The sequence below is a fragment of the Protopterus annectens genome, chromosome 7.part0 (assembly GCF_019279795.1).
Source record: "Protopterus annectens isolate FY-2018-M chromosome 7.part0, PAN1.0, whole genome shotgun sequence".
Lineage (NCBI taxonomy): Eukaryota > Metazoa > Chordata > Ceratodontiformes > Protopteridae > Protopterus > Protopterus annectens.
Window position 1 is genome coordinate 1,696,815,740 of NC_056739.1, and position 16,830 is coordinate 1,696,832,569.

Sequence of the window (16,830 nt, forward strand, 5' to 3'; positions counted from 1 at the left end):
AATCAGTTTTAGCTGAAGGCTCAAAAGATTTCTGAGTTAGATCTTGTAGCATAACTGTGTGATCCCAAGGTGGTGAAAGATCCTTTACAGATGGTCTGAGAAGAAAAACACCCTTTAGGGATGATTTGCATAATCTGGGCGAAGCCAAGGAATAATTTCTGTCTCGTGTGGAAATTAGAAATAGCTGCTAATTGCAGTTTAGTGGTAGAGAAACTAGGTCCTTCTTTAAAAGGGACTGCTAAAAATTCAAGTACTGCAGAAACTGGAGCAGAGAATGGGTCAAGCACATTATTCAACACCCAAAGGGAAAATGAATCGTTTGCACTTAGTCTTGTAAACTTTCTTAGAAGATTCTTTTTGTAAAGCCAAAATAATGGTATATACTGGAGAACAAAGCCTGGACTGTCTAACCATTACTGGAAGTGGAAAAACCATGTGATTAGTTTGAGGGCCAGGATACTGGAATGTTGGATCCCTGATGGGTGAGAGAGGAGATCTGGAGATGGCTCCAGTATCCATGGATGATAACAAAGATGAGACCATAGGAAGGGAAACCATACCTGTTGAAGCTAGAAGGGAGCAAGGAGGATGACTGAGCTCTTCAGCCAGTTTGCTTTCTGCAGAAATTTGGGAATCAAAGGAAGAGGGGTATAAGCATAAAGAAGACCAGAGGGCCAAGGGTGGACTACAGTATCTCCCGGTGACTCTCCCAGGGGGGGGGGGGGGTGAGAATGAAGTACCTGCTGCACTTGTTGTGGGAAGACATAAAGAGGTTGCAGCAAGATTAGCTCCAATGACATAACCACAGATTAATTGAGACCACTCATGAGGCATCAGGATGTAACTGCTTAGTTTGTCCACTAGCACGCTGGTTTTCCCCAGAATACGAGTTGCAATTAGAAAGAGGTCTGATGAGTTCACCCATTCCCACACTCTCAAGGCCTCTTCACAGACTGAATAAGATCGGGTTCCTCCTTGTTTGTTGAAGTACCAGACCACAGACATGTTGTCGGTATGAATTTTAATAGTTCCTAGAGGAATATCATCTTTAAATGCCTGCAATGCAAGTGGGACTGCTTTCATCTCAAGTACAATGATATGCAGATTGGTCTCTTGGGGGGACCACATGCCTCGGACTCACTTTCCCAGGAAATGCCCCCCCCCCCTACCTGGGAAGCATCCGTGGTCATTGTGACCATAGGAGGCGGCAAAACAAAGAGTCAGCCTAGATGAATGTCATCTGATTGAATCCACCAGCGAATGTGTAATTTGCAACAAACTGGAGTAAGCTTCACTGGAAAGGATGGGACTGGCGTAGAATGGAACACAGGACAGCAAGAGTTCACTGAAGGACACACATAAAGAAATGTGCCAAAGGAAGTCATACAATGGTTGCTGCCATGGATCCTAGTGCTTGAAGAACTGATCTTGCTGGAGGAGATGCATGAGAAATAAGTAGATGAACCTGATTCATGATGGTGGATATGCAATTAGGAGGTAGAGAGGCTGTCTGTGTTATTGGATCCAGAAGTGTACTAATGAACTCCAAGCTCTGGAATGGTGTTAGGTTTGATTTGGCATAATTTAATGTTACCCCCAGTGATTGGCAAATCTGGAGCAAATGGTCTCTGGAATGTAGGAGAAGATGCTTGGAGGGGGTGGTGAAGATCCAGTCATCCAGATATGGAAACACTCAGAATCCTTTGAATTTCAGATGATCAGCCACCACTGATATGCATTTCGTAAACTCCCTGGGGCTGTGGTGAGTCCAAAACATCAGGGCTTTGAATTGGTAGTGACTGGCTCCCAGACAAAAGCGTAAGTGTCTTAGGCAGCACCTATCTACTTTGATGTGAAAGTACACACCCTGAAGATCAATCAAGCACATCCAATCATCCTTGTGAAGAACTGGCAGGGTGGACTGCACCATGACCATTCAGAACTTCGACTTCTTCACATACTGATTCAGTTTGCTTAGATCCAGAATTGGTCCAAGGTCCCCTGTCATATTCGGCACTAAAATGAAGCATGAGTAAGTTCTGAATCCTATTTGGTCTGGTGGGACCTTCTGGATGACTCTCTCTTTTTAGCAGCTTTTGAATTTCTTTTCCTGCATCTTTCCTCTGACTGGGTGGAATGTTGGGAATTTTCTTCCTTTTGTGAAAAGGAGGTTTGAAAAATTGAATGAAATAGTCTCTGGATATATGATATTTAGCACCTAGGTATCTTCTGTTATGTTTGCCCAGGCCTCTGGGTGCAGGGATAATCATCCCCTGACGGCCTCCAGAGACGGACAGTCAGGCAGCACTTCAGGAGCACTGGAAGGTTATGTCCAGAAAAGAATCCCAAAAACCCTGGTTTTGTGGGCTTCCTCTGCCTCTAGGGTGATGTCTCCCATTAGAATTTTATCCTCTGGCTCTAGAGGAATTGTCTCTGTGCAGATCTTGGAAAGGTCCCTGAGATTTTTGGAACCATATTTTCTTACTGCCTCTCCGATTCCTGGAAAAGGTCCACTGAGGGGTAAAAAACTTGATTTCCATGGCAGAGTCTTTCCTTCTTGTTCACTGCAGGTAAGCATCTCTTTTCCTGACAGCTCAAATAAGGATGTGCCATCGAATGGGGTATTGATGAAGGATGTCTTAAAAGGCTCCTCAAAGTGGCATATTCGCGTCCAGGCCTGTCTCATTGTGGCAATACCTGAACCAGCTGTTCATGAGGTGCCTTCAGCTGTGTCAGAAATCATTCTCATTGAAATGGTTGATACAGATATGAGAGTGTCCAACTGAGAGGACTTTTTTTGAAATTCTCTACAAACATGGATTCTGTGATAGTATTTTTATAGCTCTTTGGTCAAGTCTCTCTGAAGTCTTGTGTAGTGTGCTAGGTAATTAAGAAACCTCAGGGCAAAGGATGCCGAGGCAAAAACTCACTTTCCAAATCTGTCCAATGCTTTAGGCTCCCCGTTTGATGGCTGGACAGAAGAGCTCTGTTCTGCTACCTCTTTCTTGGTGGCTGCCACCACCATAGCATCAACTGTGACTCCTTTGCTCCAGTGGTGTCTTTCTTTTGGAGGGGCTAAGAATTTGTTGGGTCTCTTCAGGATAGGTTCGGAAGTATCTGGCTCCCGCCAAGCCTGGCAGGAAACTAAATTGATGAGTTCATCCACCGGTGGGGTTACCCAAGACATAGACGGGCTAGAACCAAAAGCTTCCAAAAATATAGATTCTTCTCAAGAGGGGTTTTCGTAAGACCAGCCACCTTTCTGTCTGAGAGTCTCTAATACGTCTCTGAAGGAGATGTCATCCAGTGGTGATCGGGGAACCCTTCTCTTTCATAAAAATCTGTATCCTATGTGACAGAGTCCATCAGCGAGTCTATGTGCTCCTTTTGCATGTTCTCTTCTTATGCAGCTCCCCCACAGGATGTTCAGAGGAGGTATTGAAGAGATGGGAAGTTCCTCTACCAGAACTGATTGGACATTTGTTAGAACTGGCTGTCCCTGTGAAGTAGGTCTGATCGACTCAGTGCACAGAGCCATCAAAGGAAAAAGGGTAGGATCTGAAAATGAGAATACGGTTCTCTGGAGAGAGAAAAATCCCTTACCACAATCTCAAAGGAAGACTGACCTGGAGAAGCATCAATCAGCTAAGCTGGAGCCAAAGCTCCCAGAGAAGGCAAATCTTGATCACCCTCACATCTGTGCCTCAAGGATGGAACCAGACCTGAGCTATCCAGGGCCGAGGCTCAGGAGGCTCAGAAGGGCTGGGATGGATCAGACAATATTGGAGTCGAACCTGGCCCCATGAACCCGACTTTGACACTGTCGGCTCCAGGACTGTTTCTGATCCAATGGTTTGGAGCACAACCAGTCAGGGATACCATCGGAGTTGAAAAAATCTTCTTCAGATCGACTCGCAACCTCTTGGGGATTTCAGATCCTGGGACTCAGAAACAACTGTATGGAGCAGAGAAGGAATAGTGTGGGATGACGTAGGGAGGCTCACGGATCTAGTAGGAGACAGAGCAGGTATGGCCACACCTGGATCTGAACTGTGAGAAATTTTTGCATCATCCTATCCACATCAACTTCTGATAAACTTCTGGAGGACCTAGGGTATGTACTGGATGGAGGTCTTGAATGCCTCTTAGGGGTTTGTAACAATGGGGATCGCAGAGTAGGAGAGACAGGTTTAATGATACATTTTATTTATTTATGTATTTGAAGTTTGATGACCGTGAATATCCAGTTGAGCAAAAGCCCTTTTTCAATGGAGGCCCAGGGAGAAAAGTTCCAATACAAAAAACATTGAAATATACAAATCATTGAAATAATGAAGGCTAAACAAGATTTAACAATCCTTAGCCTAAATGACACAGGCAGTAAATTTTACATGCTAAAAGTATATTATATAGCCTAACAGTATGATCATAAATAAAACTAAAAAGATAAGATGTATAGATAGCAAACAAAGAATATATGAACTAGGGGAAAAGAAAGAAGTTGAGTATAAAAAAGGTAGAGAACAGGTTCAATAATATAGAAGTTAGAAATTAAAAAAGGAAAAGAAGCAAAGTGAAGTAAAAAGTAAGACAATGAAATGCAAGGTAAAAAGAGTATAAGGTAATAGAGAAAAGTATTATAGACTGCAGTAAATATACGTAAATGATGACAGAGGAGATATATGACTTATGTAGATTATTTACACGGACATGTCCAGGATTTTAGCCAGTAATGTTTAAGAGTTTTTTTGAATTCATAAGCATTAGTAATCATTCTGATGGAGAAAGATAATTTGTTCCAGGAAAGAGCAATTGAGTAACTGTTGTAATAGAGAAGAATGAGGACAGGAGGTATAGAGGAGGTTAGTAAAGATGTTAAATAATAATGGACCAAAAATAGAACCTTGAGGAACACCGATATTGATGGGAAGAAAAGGAGAAGAGGAAGAGAACCACCTTACAGACCGCTATCTATTGGAGAGGTAACTAGAAAACCATGAGCTAGATGAACTAGAGAGATTAAGATCTGAGAGTTTGGACAGGAACTTAGGGTAAGAGACAGTATCAAATCCTTTAGAGATATCAAGAAAGTGACAGGAAACTACTTTATCGTTGTCTCCAGCTTGAGAGATCATTTGAGTAAAGGAAATAAGAGTAGTAGTTGTACAATGGTTAGGACGAAAACCATGCTGGGAGGAATTGAGAAGATTTTCTTGAAGGAGACAGTCCAAGAATTGGTTCTGAACACATTTTTCACGTAACTTAGAAAGGGAAGACAAGATAGCAATAGGCCGAAAGTTAGATAGTTCTGTAGAGTGACCACCCTTATGAACTAGAATGACAAAAAATTGTTTCCAGATTGTAGGGACTGCAAATACATATAGATACTAGCATATACTCTGGGGTATGACCACTTTGTGAGGTACCAGGCTTTGGATTCAAAGACCTAGGATCCAAAGAAGGCGCCGTTGGACTTGCTGATATAATTATCACATCCAAAGACTTTGGATCAAAGGGTTTTGGATCTGATGCTGTCGAGCCCGAGATCTTTTGGCTTTTCAGTGGTGGCTCCGGCAAAGTCCTAGAGACTTTGGCAGGGAGCATTTTCTGTGCTCTGTTGGAGCAGACTTGACAACTTTGGAGGGGGGTTGAGCTCCTGAACATGTAGAAGTAGCAGGAAGAAGTCCTTTTAATATTAATTTATTGTGTCAGCCAGCTAAGGCCCTTTTGATTAAAGGTTGAACAAAATGAACAGTCTGTATCCAGGTGACCGGCTCCGAGGCAATGTACACACTCCTTGTGGGTATCTGAATTCAGAATTTTATGTCCACAAGAAGTGCATTTTTTGAAACCCGGTTTATCAGACATGGTAGAAAAAAACAACAGTACAGACTACCAATACAAACAGGAATTACCTCAAAAGTCAGTGCAAGGAAAAAAACTTTTTTTTAAGAGAAACAGGGAATAGAAAGAAGGAATAATTACCAGCAATGCTAATTTAAAAAGATTAACTTACAAACATTCACTAAATACCAGCTTGAGAGAAGAGCCTGCATCTGGGCACAATGGCGGCAAACAAGATCTGAGGTAAAGGGGATGGACTAGTGCATTATGGGTAGAGGAAGGAGCTCGAGAGTTGGATCCAAAATCTGAAGTATGTGGCCGAGTCAGATCCAAACCCATGGGTTGAGGAAGAATGAAAAGGAGAACATCAGTTCAAAATAATTCTCTAAAAAAATGAGTTTTTCAACTGATTTTTAAAATCTACATGTGGCTTTTGTACTTCCTGAATGATGGACAATTACAACACACTGGATAACAGTAGGTATACTATAAAAAAGTTCTTAATATGCAAAAATGTGATTGGATACAGCAGTCATCATGCTCACTGTAAATCCAGTACTAAACAGAATAATGAGTCCAGTCACCTGCAGCTACAGTTATGGTCTCTTCTCTACAAAGCATAGAAAAGCAAGTCAAATGCCAAAAGAGTGGAAGACCAAGTTCCACCCTCCTCAAAGGCTAATATAATAAAAGAAGAGCAGGAAGATCCTTAAAAAGTTACTACAAACTCAGCAATGGAAGATCAGGGGTCAGTAGCATAATCACATAAGCAGCAGGATGTATCCACACTACTGAGTCATTAAAGGGACACAAACTGCAAAACTGCATTTACCACAATGACCTACACAAGTATTAGCATGTACAAGGTTTCACACATGCACAGTGAAATATGAAGCTGACTGCAGATAAGGAATATAACAGAATAATAGTACACACAAAAGACGTTCGGACATACAATGCCATAATTTAAAAAAAAAAGTGAACAAGTGTTTGTAGCAATAATATACTCTTTTTGTGGGCAATGCTGGTTTACTCATAAATGTCTTACTTGCTTGATCACTCAAGTGTTGCCCTTCTAATAAAACCATGTCAGACATACGTCAACCCAGTATTACTCACATCCAGTCATAGATTATTACTGAAATAAAGATAGTAAAGGCAAATATGAGACATGGGAAGATGACTAGCAGTATATAACAGGGTTTTACATTATGCTTTAGTCATCTTTTAATAGTTTTACCCAGAGACAAAGTGCAATATCAACTAAATGAACAAAAATCAAAGGCTGTGGCAATTATGATAACAAAAAAACAAGAGCCGAATCAGCAGGATACTGTACTATGAACACTCCTATGCTGTCATCAGAACAATACATACATACTGCAAAAAATAATATAGACAATCAAAATTCATGACAGGATGGACATTCTAATGAAAGTACAAGAAATAAGCAAAGACAGGAGAAACTTCAAGACGTTCAGTTTCAGCAATAAAATTTAAAACCGATACAACACTTCTCTAGTTGGAGAATGGAAGTCCAAACAGTTATTGTGAAAACATTTGTCTGTGTTTATGTATGTGATATATACAGTTTAAAATTTAATAAAATTGCCTTCATTGTGGTGATTGTAGTATTTTCTGCTGCATTTCAGCAACAAAACTTGCCACTCTTAAGAGCCCATGATAGCAAAACATTCCAGTCAAACTATGTAACAGACAGAAACTAACAGTAACTAGATAGGAAAAGCAATGTCCTTGAAAACAAATTAAACCCTGTACAGCAGTGTTTAGTTCCACACACTTCAGCTGCATGCTGTGCGACTCTAAGCAGATAATTTAATCAGACAAACTCCTAGTTCATGCTTGAAAACAGGCAATTATGTCTAATTAACCAAACTTTAATAACAGATAAATTAAATAATAAAGCTGTCTTAGAGATATATAAGAGAAGCTCAAGGCAGCAATACAATGTGACAACAGTACAGAAGGGACACCAAGGAGCACATGATACTCAATCACATGGAATGCATTGCTGCAATACTACTCTCTGGTACTACCTCTACAAAGAGTAATGCGTCACGATTTAAGGACTGACTGTCAAATATGGCTTACAATCCCTAATGATATCAGTCCAAACAAGAGCAACTGAAATTGTGAAGCCACTGTATAGGATACCCACTAAAGTTAGAATTTCAACAGGCACATCCCCAGGCAAGAAAAGAAGACAATGACAGACAGTGTGACCAAAATGTTTAAGCACATCATACAATAAATTAAGAAGTGAAAATGAGGAATAAATAACAGGCATTTCAACTTACCTGGAAGTTGTTTCTGACATCCTTCATGCTACCCTTCACAAAAACCTCTCGAGGATCCTTTACCAGTGGCTGCCCACCAACATAAAGAGCATGCACATCTGCCAAGTTGTTGATGCTGCTAATATCCACCCAGTCCCATGCACCAAGCTGCAAAACAAAAAAAAAATGAGTTTCAGTTAAGACGGTAACCACTATGAGTTTTTTCTTAAGTTTCATTTAAGACTGCAACTCAGATTTACTTATGCCTACACATAGAGATGCTGCTGGAAGATTTATGGTCTACCATGTCCACTTGAATGTTTATCTAGCCCCTCTGCAGCTATCATTCACCATTCCCTGCCCATCTCTTCTTCAGTTTGTCCCAGATATCTATGAATGACTGCTAAGCTATACCGTACCACTTCATTGCTTACCTGCTTTTAACAATGCAGTGTGGCAAACAGAAACCCTTCACTTTTTCTCTACTATGCCACATTCATTTCAAGTTAAATCATTTCTTCATTTTTTTCACTCTTTCCTCCTCTGTATTTTCTCCCTTATGCCTGCAGACAATCAGACTCAGTCTCTTGATCTTGAGCTTTCTCTCACCAGGAACAACCACCTGAAAGGGCAGTCATTCACCAGCCATGAAGGGAAGTTACTATCCTAGCATTATGCTACCCATGTTTAAGTGTGTGCAGAAAAAAAACTTTGAAGAAACAAAATGTGTGTTGCTAATATTGATAATCATGGTCATTGTTAGCATTTTTATTACTATATTTACTACTGTTAATGCCAGTGTGTACTGCTTGCATAGTGCAACTGTTACTGTGTATTGACTGCATTTATTAATTCTGTCTTCATGTGTTGCTGTGCATTAACCTTGTTTTTCACCAGATATCACATCCATACGCAAAAAACAATGAAAAGCAAAGTTCATGAAGCATGCAATCTGAGACTTGTTTTCCTAGCAGAAAAAGGGCCTCTTTGCCTATACATCAGCCTTAATACCTAATTTCATATTGAGCAAAATGTATGCAGATCTCCTTGGCATGCAATGTACCTCAAAGCTACACAAGTAAATTGGATACTGTCTTGTTCTGTTAAAGTGTCAAGAAGTCAGAAAGGGTGATAAAACTCACAGACTGTTCAGAGAGTGTTTAATGTCTGCAAAGCCAAGTACTCGGTCTTCTCTCCCACTCCATATATTTAGTAAAAGTAACAAACCATGGAAAGAAAAACAAGCTGTTCCAAGGGCTAACTTGAGAAAAAGAATCATGCATCCACCACTGAAGTCTCTCCACTGCAGACAGACAAAACCAAAAAAAATTCAAAGCCTTTTCTTTTTGGAAGAAATATAGAACACAGTAACTAACTCAGCAAGTCACATATTCAATTATATTCCTTCTGCTTTCTTGGAATTCTTTTACACTTCCGCTAACAGCTACTGACAGACTCAAAACTGCTTAGCTTGGGGACTGCTATACTGCTAAACACATTACAAAAAAGAGCCAAACCCTGTGATACTGCATCTTATCAAGTCACGGCCACGCCATTCATAAAAGCTACTCCATATGCAGCAAAGGAAAAGGTTGTTTGCTGTTAAGGTATTCAACTAAGTGTACTGGTACGTGAACTGGACCTTTGCCTACAGGAACCAGTGTTGATGCAAACGGAATTACCTTCAGTTTTCTGGACTTTTCAGGGAGGGGATGCAGAATCAAAGACTATTTCCCAGTGCTCATGAAAGATCCTTAAACACAGAGACTGCCAGCAAAGGACTTGCAGAAAGTGACAGGAATATTTCTGTTTGCACTGATCAGTGGTATTTGAGAGGCCTGACTGGTATGTGGTAAACTGATAAGAGATTTTTCTGACTTCTTACTGCTGTATAGCCATCTCATTTTGATTAATACCGACTCAATTACTAATTTATTCATTTATTTTTAATAGTTTAATAAACACTTTTTTATACAAATCCAATTTGGTACATGCTAGCTGTTTTACTTCTTAGCTTGAGTGGAACCAACAACAAATTTGGAAAGTGGTCAAATATGTCATGAGCCTACTTATTTTCACCTGCAGATAAATTCATAGCTTGTAATATAAAATAATTACATTCCTGTCTAATTGTTATGAAAGGTGAACCTTAACTGTCACCATGCAAAAGACCTACATGGAAACCCACAAGCAGATTAAGTGCCTGACACAATATCAAGGTGGTGATAAGAACTTTTAATCTCTCCTCTTGGTGGCAGCTCTATGCCCACAGGTAAGTACTGACCAGCTGCCCTTCTGGGACATATTTTAAACGTAGCCAATTTCTCAAAGTTGAGACTCAAACCCTGTACCTTGTGTCTGAGAGGTAAACACCTTAATCATTATGACAACCTTTTCTTTAAAATGATGTGTGAGCAAAGTAAAGCTGTACCACCACGGTGGAGGTTAAAAGCTAGTTTAATAAACTCAAACAATAAAATCTATAAAAACTATGAAACAGAGTAAAAAAAATAAATACAAGTGGATAAACGCTTTCAGTAATTGCCTTCTTCAGATCCTGTTTTGTTAGCAGAACTTCCTGGATTTAAAAGGTAATGATCTGTCAACCTCACAGTCATTTCAGACGTCTCCTCCCCTTGACCAAAGGCTTTAAAAGGACCATGCCGTTCAAGCCAGGCAACTTGTTAGCCTGTACATCAGCAATCCATCCAGTCTCAATAATTTCTGTTCTGTTGAACAGATCTCCTCTCAAACTTTCTTCAATAACTTCCAAGGCCATGAAAGAAAACTTGTGATCAGGGTATTTGGCCATATGCTGAAACAGAGCACTAGTTTTGTAGTGTAATCTGATGTCATTCAAGTGACAGAGAATTTGTTCCTTAAAGGCTCTGTTGGTCTTGCCAACATAAAATCCATTACACAGATAGCAGGTGGCAACATATATAACATTTTAGTGTTACAATCCGCATACACTCTGACCCTGTACGTTTTCAAGGTAATCGGATGATGGAATGGATTACTGGAATTTATGGAGCCGTAAGATCTGCATTTTCTACAAGGAAATGTACCACATCTTGAAGTAATTTGTCTAACTCCAAATCCCTGTTTATTATGGCACAATAAACTCGAAGTTCTTGTTATTGTTGAAGAATAATCTAGGTGTCTCACCAACTATATGTCTAATGTTATCATCAGCTATCAGTATCTTCCAATTCCTCCTGGTAACTTCACATACCTGTTGAACATCATTACGGAATGTAAGCTGGCACCTCAGCCTCCCAGTTTCACTTTTTTCTCTGGTTTTCAGTTCCGTCTCTCCATCCAAGAAATAAGGCTGACCTCTTATGTTTCTTAGACACTTATTATCCAGGACTCCTTTCTGGATTTCCCTCTTTTTATATCCACGTTTGTGGGAACATTGTATCAAACGATCCATTTCTTCCTTGTATGTGTCCTCATTGGTACAAAGTCTGGATGTTCTAAGTAGCTAACCTTTAATGACAAGTGGATAAGACATATCTAGGGTGCATGCTAGTCCTACGTAATAAATGATCTTTCCAGCAATCTTTCCTAGTATTGAGACTGCCATCCATTTCATACTGTAATATAACATCTAGAAAATCTATCTTCTCTCTGCAACTACAAACTTCAAATTCAAGGAAGGACATAGTATTGCCAAGGTACTGAATAAAATCAAAGAGTTGTTGATCTTTCTCTGTCCATAGGAGGAATATATCCTTCACAAATCTCCTGTAATAGGTAATATATATATATATATCTATATATGTCTTCCATGTATTTAGATTACTAAGGACATGGTCAGTCTCCCATTAGGCCTTAACAATGTTGGAGTAACTGTTAGCACATGAAGTGCCCATCACTACCCCCCATTTCTGCCACTAATGTTCATTCCCATAGATGAAAATGTTCTCTAGAATAATATCCAGTAATATACAAATCTGTGAAATGGTAGCAATATCAAAGATGTTCCCTTGCTTTAGAAACTGATGCATGTCCTTGATATCATAGTCATTCAGAATAATGCTGGCTCTGTTATCCAATCTCTACAAGACACTATAGGACCCATTTGTGGGTTACGTCTGTCCTTGTGGATTTTCGGCAGGCCATTAATAATTGGGGTCAGTGAATGTGTTACCAACAAATAATCATATAAATCCTGCATTATTACTCTGGTCATTAACAAATCACAGAGAGTATCATTCATTTTACTGAACAGCTTGTACACCTTCCATTTAGAAATTTTCATATATGTCTTCTTATCACTCAGCATATTCAACATTCTATTTCTGTAGAACAGAAGTTAAAAATCAGCACTTCCTAGAGCCACAGCTGTATTGAAGGACACCCCCCCCAATTTCTACAGAAGTTATTTCACTGTTTTCAGTCCTTGAATAACAAACCCAATCTGACGATGGTAACAATGGACGTCAAAACTCTTTTCACGGTCATTCCGAATGACTTTGGTATCAAGGCCATACGGCAGTTTCTAAAGCAAGGGAACATCTTTGATATTACTACCATTTCACAGAATTGTATGTTACTGGATATTACTCTACAGAACAAAAATGGGGGGTAGCGATGGGCACTTCATGTGCTAACAGTTACTCCGAAATTGTTATGGCCCAATGAGAGATTGACCATGTCCTTAGTAATCTAAATACATGGAAGACATGTATAGCATATTTTACAGGAGATTTGTGCATGATATATTCCTCCTATGGACAGAGAATGATCAACAACTCTCTGAATTTATTGAATACCTAGGCAATACTACGTCCCTCCTTGAATTTGAAGTTCGTAGTTCTAGAGAGAAGATAGATTTTCTAGATGTTAACTGCAGTATGAAATGGATGACAATGGAAAAATCATTTATTACATAGGACTAGCATGCATCCTAGACAGGTTTATCCATGTCATTAAAGGTCAGCCTCTTAGAACATCCAGACTTTGCACCAGTGAGGACACATACAAGGAAGAGACGTAACGCTTAATACAATGTCTCCACAAATGTGGATGTAAAAAGAGGGAAATCCAGAAAGAAGTCCTGGGTAACAAGTGTCTAAGAAATAAGAGAGGTCAGCTTTACTTCTTGGATGGTGAGAGACACTAGGAAGATGAACCGAATCTCACAGAAAAAAGTGAAATTGGGGGGGGGGGGGCTGAGGTGCTAGCTTACATTCAGTAATGATACTCAACAGGTACATGAGGTTATCAGGAGGAATTGAAACATACTGATAGTAGATGATAACAATAAACATATAGTGGGCAAGACGCCTATATTCTGCTTCAAGAATAAGAAGAACTTAAAGAGTTTATTGTGCCATGATAAACAGGGATCTAGAGTTAGACAAATTACTTCGAGATGGGACTTGATAGTATCCCATGGGACTTGATAGTATCCCAGGCTGTATTCTGCAACATCTCCAACAAGAACTAGCCTTGCCATTGAGCACCCTATTCAACCACAGCTTAAGTACAGGCTTCATTCCAGCAGAGTGGAGAACTGCCATTGTCATCCCTTTGCACAAAGGTGGTGCCACTACTGACCCTGGAAGCTATTGCCCTATCAGCTTGACAAGTCTGATCTCTAAGGCCATGGAGCATATTATTACAGACCTCATAAACAAGGTCAATAGGCAATCTACAAGCACTTGACCCCACCCAGTTCTGATTCATCAAGGGAAGATCTTGCCTGTTGAACCTGACTGACTTTCTTGAGACTGTCACAAGGCATTGGATGAGGGAAAGTCAGTAAATACAGCTTATCTTGAGTTGGCCAAAGCCTTTGACACAATTCTCCACTTGGGCATCATCAAAAAACTAACAGAACTTGCGTAAATCTCATCAGGTGGGTGGCCAACTGGCTCACTGATAGGACCCACAAGGTCAAAACAGGTGCCACTACCTCTGACAGCAGACCTGTCACTAGTGGTGTTCCCTAGGGATCTGTCCTGGGACCCCTATTGTTTGGCATCTACTTCTCAGAGGTCCAGGCAAAGACAAAAGGCCTGTGGCTAACCAATTTTGTGGACTGTAAGTTGGGTCCTATCATTGACTCTCCAAATGATGTTAACATACTTCAAAAGAGTCTCACAGGAACAAATGACTGGTGCCAAAGTCATGGCCTTAAGTTAAATGCAAAAAAATGTATTATCATACCATTCAGCAAAAACATGGCCCCTACTGATTTACCACAGTATCGGCAACCCCCTAAGCAACCTGCGATGAGAGACTTGGGTACACAAGTAGACAACAATCTCACATTTGACCATCATGTAGCGACAGTGGTCAGAAAAGCCTTTTACTTGGTTCATCTCATAAGTAAAGGGTTGCATCCATAAAAAAGGAGGTTATTACCTCTCTGTACTCCTCCCTCATTAGGCCAATAATTGAGTACAATGCCCTGTTTGGTATGTACCTCTCCCAAACATCTGCACCAGCTGGAAAGGCCATAGACATACCTCACAAAGAGAATCCATGGCCTCAAACACCTGTCCTATGTGGACAGGCTCAAATCACTATCACTCTACTCTGTATCATACAGATTGCTCAGAGGTGATCTGTGTTTCGCCTACAAGGCAATCTCAGACCCTGCTCTACTAGAGATGCTCTGTATACTTAAGTCTAACTCCTCACATAGTACACGATCGAAAGGCATAAATCTAATATGTGACATTAACAAAACATGCTGGAGAGACAGGTTTGTCTCCTAAAGGCTACCCCGTCTCTGGAACAGACTCCCCATACATGTCAACAAAGTACTTCGCTGACCCTCTTCAAGTGTAACCTTGATGAGTGGATAGGCAACCACAAATTTGTCCCAGGGGTTCAGACTCTTTCATCAACAGGGGTGACAGGTGCTGATTGAGGTTTCTCTTTTGGGGATAAACTCTTGACTAGGCTTGTAAGGGCCCCATAGCCATTAGCCTAGTAATCTCCTATGATCCCATGTGGTACATTTCCTTGTAGAAAATGCAGAGCTTGCGGCTCCATAAATTCCAGCAATCTAGTCAAGCATCCGATTACCTTGAGAAAACATACAGGCTCTGAGTATATGCAGACTGTAACACTAAAAATGTTATATATGCTGCCACCTGCTATCTGTGTAATGGATTTTATGTTAGCAAGACCAGCAGAATGTTTAAAGAATAAATTCTGTGTCACTTGAGTGACATCAGATTACACAACAAAACTAGTGCACTGCCTCAACCTAATGCCAAATACCCTGCTCACAAGTTTTCTTTCATGACCTTGGAAGCTAGTGAAGAAAGTTTGAGAGGAGGAGATCTATTCAACAGAACAGAAATTATTGAGACTGGATGGGATTGCTGACTTACAGGCCAACAAATTGCCTGGATTGAATGGGACGGTCCCTTTAAAAGTCTTTGCTCAAGGGACGGAGACTTCTGAGATGACTGTGAGGTTAACAAATCATTACCTTTTAAAATTAGGAAGTTCTGCTAACAAAACAGGATCTGAAGAAGGCAACTGCCAAAAACTCTTATCCACTTGTACTTATTTTTATTTGAGTTTTGTAGTTTTTATAGAGTGTATTGTTCGAGACTATTAAACTAACTTTTAACCTCCACCGTTCACACACAGTAGTTTATACTGGTAAAAACTGCCTTTAGCACTCCAAGTTGTGTTTTACTTTGTTCGGCTTCTTTAAAATGATAGTAAGTTGTGATCTTAATTCATATGTAAGTACTAGGCTAGCTGCCTTGTGGGCCATTTTAAGCCTAGCCAATTTCTCTCAAACGTGAGAATCAAACCCTGCATATTGTGACTGTGAGATGGGTCTATATTAGAACACCGAACTTTCACAATTTCGAGTGTTCTAATATTGAACCCTATTAATTGAAAACTTAAAACATCGAACATACAGAACAGTGAATTTTTTCTCAGGGAAAAATGTTGCTGTTCCAAAACACATACACACAACACAAGCACACCAAACAAACAGCAATCCACACACATACAACTAAACTCTTACACCTAACCCTACACTAAACTATACATACACCACTAACTATCCACTTACCTTAACCCAAACCCTAACCCTAAGGTCCGTCATTATCGCACAGTCACCTCACCCGCGCCCTAACCCTAACTCACCTACCGAGCCCTAACCCTCACGTCCACACAATCGCACACTTACCTGACCCCCGCCCTAACCCTCACATCCACACAATCGCACACTTACCTGAACCCGACCCGTAACTTTCCACCGCAGTGCTGAAAATACCAAAGCAACAGAAATGGACAACCAAATTCTTTCCCTAGGAAAAAATGTGATTTTCTGTTTCTTCCATATTTTCAGCATTCGCTGAAAATGGGTCGATATTAGAACACACTAAATTTTGAAAGTTCGGTGTTCTAATATAGACCCTGTGAGACTACCACCTTAACCACTGTGCTAACCTCCAATCAAATTATGTAAGAATCCTAGAATAACAGACTCAACATTAAGTATGCTCGTACACATGCAAATATTGCAAATCTATACAGCATCAATGTACTTAACCCTGCTGCAGCCAGATGTGATACACAGACTCCATGCTGCACGTTAGTCTGCCATCTCCTGCCTCAGGATGGATATGATGGTGATGGTGGCTATTCATACACATCCTTTTCCAGTTGTTGCATCTAGTATCTGGGCCACTAGTCA

At 40.3% G+C, this 16,830-nt stretch overlaps 1 protein-coding gene across 1 annotated transcript in view; it reads right to left on the reverse strand.

Moving 5' to 3' along the window:
- POLG (DNA polymerase gamma, catalytic subunit) overlaps positions 1 to 16,830 on the reverse strand; it is a 1,518,109-nt gene that overhangs the window by 1,252,078 nt on the left and 249,201 nt on the right. The window contains exon 5 of the mRNA XM_044078211.1: positions 8,163 to 8,309. Coding sequence (XP_043934146.1) covers positions 8,163 to 8,309 — 147 coding nt within the window. The remainder of the gene's footprint in view (positions 1 to 8,162; positions 8,310 to 16,830) is intronic.